Source organism: Acanthisitta chloris, unplaced genomic scaffold, assembly GCF_000695815.1.
Source record: "Acanthisitta chloris isolate BGI_N310 unplaced genomic scaffold, ASM69581v1 scaffold19315, whole genome shotgun sequence".
Taxonomy (NCBI): Eukaryota; Metazoa; Chordata; class Aves; order Passeriformes; family Acanthisittidae; genus Acanthisitta; species Acanthisitta chloris.
Window position 1 is genome coordinate 14,926 of NW_008672499.1, and position 8,559 is coordinate 23,484.

At 43.3% G+C, this 8,559-nt stretch overlaps 2 protein-coding genes across 2 annotated transcripts in view; one reads left to right on the forward strand and one right to left on the reverse strand.

Moving 5' to 3' along the window:
• BIRC7 (baculoviral IAP repeat containing 7) overlaps positions 1-1,006 on the forward strand; it is a 6,140-nt gene extending 5,134 nt beyond the window's left edge. The window contains exons 5-6 of the mRNA XM_009074551.1: positions 248-313; positions 804-1,006. Of these exons, the coding sequence (XP_009072799.1) occupies positions 248-313; positions 804-1,006 (269 nt within the window). The remainder of the gene's footprint in view (positions 1-247; positions 314-803) is intronic.
• Positions 1,007-5,222: 4,216 nt separating this feature from the next.
• The window catches only part of NKAIN4 (Na+/K+ transporting ATPase interacting 4), a gene marked incomplete at its 5' end in the record, with an annotated part of 25,198 nt that continues 21,861 nt past the window's right edge, over positions 5,223-8,559 (reverse strand). The window contains one exon of the mRNA XM_009074552.1: positions 5,223-5,796. Within this exon, the coding sequence (XP_009072800.1) occupies positions 5,787-5,796 (10 nt within the window). The remainder of the gene's footprint in view (positions 5,797-8,559) is intronic.

The following is an 8,559-nucleotide window of genomic DNA, read 5'->3' on the forward strand; positions in this document are numbered from 1 at the left end:
GATAGATAAACTGACTTTGAGGAGAGAATGTGGTGAGGACATGCCTTAGTAGGGAGGTTTACTTACACAGTGACTGAAGCACCAGAGGACACCACCTTCACCAGTCTGTGTGCAGCTAACAGCAGAGTAAAGAAGTCTTTAACCAAAGGCTTCTGAGATACAGGATGTTTCATCTCTTCATACAGCACTGTCTGAAGAGGGAGGAAAGGGCTAGCATTTAATACCATTTTCTTTCCTGGTTACACAGATGCTGTTGAGAGAGCGACTGGAACATCAAGAGAAGAAAGACAATCCGTGCAGCAAAAGGACTCAGGTGCACTGGGCTGACATTGGTGGTGGAATTGAGCCTAGCCATTATTGGAATGAGTTTTAGAATAATTATATCAGTAGTCATTGTATTAATTAATTCTTTTCATCTTGAGGGGGAGTGTGTGCTTGAGTGGCACCTGAACAGAGACTTATGTTCAGGAGTTAGAGTTCCACTGTGAAGGAGGCTGGTAGAAAAAAACTTGGGTTTATCAGGATAATTTACATATTACAGTAAAAAGAGGTTGATCTCTGTCCCTGCTTAGCATGTGTAGATCTGCTGGATCTTGTGTAGATAAACAGAGTTCATAATAGCTGTAGTTTCTCAGCTTAAATGAAACTTGCCTGAGAGGCACTTGTGCCATCTTGACAGTCTGAACAAAACAATGAGCAAGTTGCAGTGTGACTTCCTAAGCTGTCAGGACTGGCACTCTGAAGCTGTGAGAATACTAAGTTTGGGCTATTTTTATTTTTCCTTTTTTTTTTTTTTTGTAAAGATGAGTCTCAGCTGAGCGCAGAAGAACAGCTCCGCCGCCTGCGAGAGGAAAGGACGTGCAAAGTGTGCATGGACAGAGATGTGTCTGTTGTGTTTGTTCCTTGTGGCCACCTGGTAGCTTGTGGAGAATGTGCCCTCAATTTGAGATTGTGTCCCATCTGCAGAGCAGTCATCCAAGGGAGTGTGAGGACTTTCATGTCCTGAACCATGGTGAGCCTAAGGAGAAAGATAAGACTATACAACTCATGATAACACAGCAGAGGAAGAAAATAACTTAATAGTTTGATGCTGGAGCAATCCTGTTTGCAGGGTGGCTTGGCGTAAATGTAAAGACTTACTAAACTTGCCTCCTATGCACAGTGCTTCTAGTAAGAGTTGCTGGTTTGCTGTACTCATGCTGAACTTGCTGTAGGACTGCTCCAGAAAAAACTCTGCTGGGTTCTTTTGTCCTCTAAAAAGAGGTTTTTGTTGCCAGAGATTCTCCTTCTCTGAATTCTTGTGTTCTCAAATGAATCCTTGCTCTGTGTTGAAATCAAAGGCTGTTTTCAGTAGATTGTCTCTGGTTATTTCTCACTCACTTAGCAGTTGTTTAGAGACTATTCTGCTAGGGGTAATGGCTTACTTCAGTTAGTTTGAGTGAAAATGGGAGTATTTTTATACAAGATGTATTCTGTTGAGATTGGAATACTCAGCAGCAATGTGTTGTGGGGGAGGGAGAATCTACCTTTCTCTTCTGAGCTCTTTGTCTTTTTTTCCCCCCTTTGTGTTGAATTTTCAACAACTGATGAAATGTTTCAGTAATACTCAAATTTGCATAACTAAGTGGAAAATCCTGGCCTGTAATAGACTCTCCAACCTCTACTCTTAGCTGACCTCCCCAGGTGAAAGGCTCTTTGATGCTCAGGGTCACTAGATGGGTCTCCTGGAAGCTTCTTATGGAGCTTTTCCCTGGCTGTTGGGTAGTATCCTACTATTAGATAGCTATGGAAACTTAGCTTTTTAGGATTTCTGTTTGCTAGCTAAACTGATTTGTATTTTAAATGAGATATTCTATCAAGTGGCCAAAAAGTTTTGTCCATACCATAGCTTGTTAACTGAAGGGGAAAGGAAATATGTTTTAAAAGTAAACTGTTTTTCATGGAATAAAATTTTTCTTTTGTTTATCTTGAAGGTCTGAGTATTTGATTCCAGTAAAATTCCCTGCTGGGGGGTGGTGGTTATGGTGGTGTCCTCTTAAGATGTTAGAGTGACATCAGGTTGGAGATCACTTGTAGCAGTGAAGGACAGAAGTTCATGGGCATGAGGAAAAGAGAAGCAACTGTTGCTTACCATCCTTTAGCTTCCTTTGGAATTAATCAGGCAGCATGTGGGTCATAGAGTCATGGAATGGTGTGGGTTGGAAGGGACCTTAAAGCTCATCCAATTCCAACCTTCTGCCATGGGCAGGGACACCCGCCACTAGCCAGGTTGCTCCAAGCACCATCCAGCCTGGTCTGGAACACTTCCAGGGATGGGACAGCCACAGCTTCTCTGGGCAACATGTGCCAGTGCCTCAACACTCTCACAGGGAAGAATCTGGATCATTCAGACTCTCCCAAACTGCAAAAGAAGGGGTAAGAATGCAGGAGGATAAGGACCTGATACATGAAGCTCTGTAAGTGGAGAATAATTCTGCATCTGAACTCCATGCAGAGTTTTGGTATGTGGCCCTTAAGCTCATCTGTGGAGGCTGGAGCACTGGCTCTGGAGTTGTTTCTCTTCACTCTGGGTACTGAACAGGGCTATGAGCTTGTCTGAGTAACCTTAAGGTGTCAGTTATCCCAGGACCACCTGGGAGGGCAGATATCTTCATCCCTGCCTTCAGAATCTGGAGGTAATATTAATGCAGCTCTTGGCAACGATGAGAGAAATCACTAGTTGAGCAGTTTAAACTCTCCAACTCTTGGAGGAGTTGGTGAGTCTCTGCCAGACAGCAGCTTTCATAGGGAACAGGATGACACCACTGTGCCAAATTAGGTGTTGTGTGGGTTCAAGATGTCACTGGCTTTGTTTGGCTTCAGTAAGTAACAGCAAAAACTTAGTTTAACTAGATGTGCTAATCTGACAAGGGAAAACAAAACTAGCTCTGTGCTGGAATAGTAGTATTTCCTCCTAAACTCAGCTCAGTGTGGCTGGAACTAAAGCATCAGCAGGAAAAAAAAAACTGGAAATGTATGTTTCTGGGATTCTTTATTTAGCACTTTAAAAATCGTGGCTTTTCCACATCTGGAGGGGAAGAGCTGGGTTGTTTTTTATTTTTTCTACGGGAAGATGTTCCTTCAGGAACAGGTACATGTTGGGTTTTTTTTACTAGTAGCATCTCCAGTGATGCCTGTCCCCAACAGAGGGCACTCCTAAACTGGAGATAAGGCAACCCACTCGAGCAGAACCTTCAGCTGCTCCTTGCTCTCCCAGCACACTGGGGATGGAACCGACTGGCAGTCCCTGCCCTCACAGAACAAGGCCATTGTGTGACCTTGTGGCACTTAGAGTGGATCTAGCAAAGCAGACCAGGAGGAAGGACCTTCAGAGTATGAAGGATGAATAGCTCTGCTAATGAAACTGGAGGAGGTAATTAAGTGTGGAATATGATCCTTGGTGTAACTTGTCTTAGTTTCTTCCTTCTCAGACAGATTTATTTCATGATTTATGGGAGTCATTGATACTATGCATTATAGGCTTACCTGAATATAGGCTTAGTGTTTATTTTACTTTATTAATTGCTGCTTTATGCTATGAGGAACACAGGTAACTGTGTGGTAGTTATGAAGCTACTCAGTCATCACACTTATTTAATTGATCTTTAGCAGTGTGTATTAAAGTGCTGCATCCCAAGAAGTGTGGGCAGCAGGTCAAAAGAGGTGATTGTTACCCTCTACTCTGCTCTGGTGAGACCCACCTGGAATACTGCACACAGTTCTGGTGTCCTCAACATAAGAAGGACATGGAAGTGTTGGAGCAAGTCCAGAGGAGGCCACAAAGTTGCGACGAGGACTGAAGCATCTCCCCCATGAGGACAGGCTGAGGGAGTTGGGGCTGCTCAGCCTGGAGAAGAGAAGACTCTGTGGAGATCTCAGAGCAACTTTTCGATATGTGAAGGGCCTACAAGGAGATGGAGTGAGACTCTGTGCTAGGAACTGCAGTGACAGGACAAGGGGTAATGGTTTCAAACTGAAGGATGGACAGTCTAGGTTGGATGTGAGAAAAAAGGTTTTTCCTGTGAGGGTGGTAAGACACTGGCACAGGTTCCCCAGGGATGTGGTGGCTGCCCCAACCCTGGCAGTGTTCAAGGCCAGGCTGGATGAGGCCTTGAGCAACCTGATGTAGTGTAGTGAGGTCCTGTAAGGTCCATTCCAACCCTTAAATTCTATGATTCTATGAAACCAGGAACTCTCAGTTGTCTGTTCTGCTCAGTCCTGTAAGGAAAACACCTACAGAAGACAACCTTTACTCATAGCTGCACCTGTTCAGAGCTCAGGTTGAGAGTTTGCAGTGAGTATCTGGAATAGAAGCCTCACAGAAACAAAAAAATGTTCTCTTAGTGCTTATACATGTGGGTTTATAGAAGAGGATTTTGCTTTCTGGGCTCTTTGGAATGGGACAAAGAAAGCTATATCATTCTGTCTTTGATTTAGCACTTAATGTTTTTATTTCTTTTCATTCTTCCCTCACACTTCTCCCTAGCATGGCCTTCTAGCTTGACTCTCCTGAAAGGCATTTCTTAAAAAATGCCAATTAATCTCAAACAGATTAGACCAGACAATAACCAATTACAACAGCACTTGGAACGTACCAGCTGAAGAAGGCCAGGGCTGGCTGACAAGTGCTCTTTCTCTGCTTGACACTTCACATGCTGGGAGACACAGCTAACAAAACTGACATTGTTTTTGTTGGTTTTTTAATTAATTGCTGCAGCTCATTAATGCAACTTAATTACATTTACATTCCCCCTTTCCTTCAGCCCTTCCCCTCCCCTCAAAAAAACCTGTCACAAGACAAACTCTTCCACTGGATGTTGCCAGGTTTGTGCCTGGAATAAGAGTGGCCACTTGGTGTAGAAGGCAGGTACAAACCCACCTATGATCCATGAAGAACTAGGCCTTTTCCAGTGTCCTGCAGCAGCTTCAGCTGTGGATGTGGCTACACCAGTGTTAATTTAATGTAGCTGGGCAGACTCAGAGTAAGCTACAGCTGCTCTGAGAATGGCTTGGCATGTTGAAATGGGGTGAAGCTCCATGCTGAGTAAAGATTTGGTGCTTGTACTAGTTTTCAGCTGTTCAGCATTACAGGAGTTAGGTCACAATGCTGAAATCCAGGATAAATGCCTACTGCCTTGTCTAAAGAGCAGAGAATGAGGAAGGGAGTCCTGGATGGGCAGGAAGAAGGGAAGAGTTCTCATCTATAACTTAAAAACCAAAAAAGCCTAAGTAACTCACAGGTAAATAGTCCCCACCTAGTTCTATACAGGCAGGGAGGAGACAAAGTTGTGTTAGGGGATTTAGGCTCTTTCCAGAACAAGGGAAAGGAGAAGGGGAAGAAACTAACTACAGAACATATGAAATGTCCCAAGGTGTTACGCAGTGCTTCCTCCTTTACGGATCCATGGTGCAAGGAAGCAACTCCGACTTCAACTGTATCTCTTGAGAGAGGCTCTTGGTGAACTTGTTCTGCCAGAGGTCTTTAGGCCTGTGCCATTTCTTGGCTAGTACCAGCAGACTATGGTAGGAATTGTTCGTCAGGGCACTTGGAGAATTAAAAACCAGCCGTGTGGCCATTCTTTGATGTACATTCATTGCATTTGAAAAGAAGACAAGGAACAAAAAAATGGAATGGAGTTCACCATCCTGCATTTCCTCTGCCAAAGATCCAGGCCACAGGGGGCTGTTTCCTGCAGCACCTTTGATGGTGGAGTGCAAGGTTTATCCATCCTCTGGTTCCTCTTCACTTACGCAGGCCTGTAAGGGCAGAGAAAGGTGAGCACAGGACATCAGTGTGGAGCAAGTACTCAGCTGCTTTCCTACGATAACATGAATGGTATGGAAATAATGAGGACAATTTTTTTTCCTATTCTGGCCTTTTAAATATGATTGACTACAGATGAGGAATAGGATTGAGAGCTAAGAAGTAATGTGGTTAAGTAGTCTTCAAGCCTGGAAAGAATGCTATGCATATGTCAGACCTGAATATGCTGCAGTTAGGGTAAGGAGTAGATATGAGCCAAAGTGTTAGATCTATGGATCCTCAGCATTTGGAGCTGCATAAAATCTGGTTAGGAATTTTAAGAGCTAAGGGTCACCTCTAGAATAAAGTAGCTGCTTGAAATTGCAGTGATGTGCTTTTTGTGTAGATGCAGCAGTATAAGCAGATCTACTTTTGGAGCCAGCAGTAAAGATGAGTGAATGTTTTTGGCTGAAACATCACCTCTTACACATGCAGCTTCAGGGTGATCAAAACAGTTTGCAAATTCATGTTGATACTCAGCAAAATTGTGTGTTTGGGAAAAAGTCTACCTAGAAAGAGAAGCAGAAGCATTTTGGTTTGTGGTTTTTTTTTTCTCTCCTCAAAACAGAATGGGATTATTTTTTCTGTTTAAGTTTCTTTTGTGAAGTATTGTGGTCATCAAAGTTTGGAGGGGGTGGGTGGGAAAACAAGTCTAAAGGAGTTCTCTCCCTTCTTATTCCAGTGTTTCAGTCTCAGGTTTTGGCTTCTTGAATTAAGGAATGTTATTTGTGTACTCATACCTATCAGCTGATTGAAGAACCCAATTTCAGGCAATAAGAGGTGACTGTTGTATGGGGTCTAGTCCTTGAATGTTTATGCTCACAGTTGTTCATGCCCATGGCCAGCAACCACTGCACCACACAGGATTGATTAGGGAGTATTAAAGTGAGCAATTGCCAACTGGAGCCTCAGATCACTCAATTAGCCAATACCTCCTGTTGCTGCCCTGTCAATACTGACGTCTCCATCTGATAAAAGTCACACCCTCTGTTACCATATGGTCCTTTCCACGGGCAGATCTGAGGAAATGTGAGTCCAGTGAAATCTGGCTACACAACTACAATGAGAGCTCTTAAACCATTCATGTCATGTAGTACTTGGGGTGCCAGATCAGTGTTAGGGGCTGGAGCCTCACAACTCTGCAACTCACTGCTTGGCCTTGTAAATACATTCTTAGAAGGCAGAAGATCTATTGCTCATCTCTCTTACATAGAGGCTATGTCCTGTCATCCAGCATGTTCTTGATTTAGCACTAAATAGTGTACAAAATCATGCTTTGAGGCTATTCTGCTTTATAATTGAGACTGCCCAGTGCTGCTTACAGACACAAATTCAGAGACTGATGTCAAGACAGGAATGGATGCAGCAGGCAGGACATGCTGACAAATGATCAGGATGCTCTGGGCCTCCTCCTGCCTTGGCAGGTAGTTCAGGGTGCTTGGAGATAACAGCTTAGTGAGAAACTTCAAAGCTGCCTCAGTTAACCCTTTCACAGTTATCAATGCAAAAATGCTTCTTTGCCTCAAATGATGAGAATTCTATTACTACAAGTGAACAAGAAGCAGCCTGGAGCTGAGGTCCTGTGCTCTGCACCCCTAGGGCAGACAGTAGTGCCAGTAGGCATGGCCTGAACTTGAGCTTCAGCTAAGGGAGGGGAAAGAGCTCAGAACTTCCTGAAAACTCACTGGAGATGTTCTCTGTTAGCCTCAGGAGAATAACTCTGGCTTTCAAGAAGTGATTTATTATCCTTTGGCTAAGTACTTTGACAGAAAAACTCAGACACTGAAGACTTTCACATGTCTTCTATCAAGATTCCTAACATATTATTATTAAATAATTAATCTAGTGCCTTGATTGGTAATTGGCAGTGAGATTAAGGGTAACTCCATTACACAGTAAACTTCCAAAACAATTTTTTTTCATGATAATTTGAACCTCTTTTACTTAAGGTTGTGACTTGGAACAGTAACTATCACAACCAAACTCCCCTGGAGTCAATGAAATGTAGAGCAGAAGCAGTTGTGGAACCTGAAATAGAAAGCAGTGTATTTTTAGAATACCATTGCTGCTGTGTGAGTGTTGGAGCTGCAAATTAAGAAGAAACACACTTAAATTTTGCCTTTGTAAGCAACAGTACAAAATGATGGTGGATTTTTTTGTTGCTGTTGGCTCTTTCTTTAAAGAGAAAAATAACACCTGACTTGATAATTTGTCAAGTTTTCCACTAACTGGAGACTTGCAGCTGAGGTCAAGGAGGTCAGTAGATCACCATGAGAAAGCTGGGAGATAACTGGATTGTGGTCTGAGAGTAACACTTTGGGGAGGTGTTTTTTCCTCCTGGTAGGAGGCAAAGGTATTAAGGAACTTCTTTTGGTGCAGTGGATGGAAGCTGAAGGCCAGAAATGGGGCATACAGTTTAAACACTGAATTTAGCAGCTGATAACCACTGAAGGAGCTGCCAAGGAACACTGCAGTTTGCATTTAGTATCTTTGAACTGTGGCAGCATATTTAAAAGTTATCTGGCTCGGGCTGTGTGCTCCATACAGAGGTTATGAGGGTTAGTTTTGGATGTAAGCTGAGCTCATCAGTCGAGGTCATGTCATTGTTCTGGGGGATCTTGGATCTCTGAAAACTCATATATTTGGGGAGATGAAGAAGAGAGACAAGGGGAAAATACAAGCCAGTACAAGGGAAAGGGCACAGTGGGAGGAAAGAG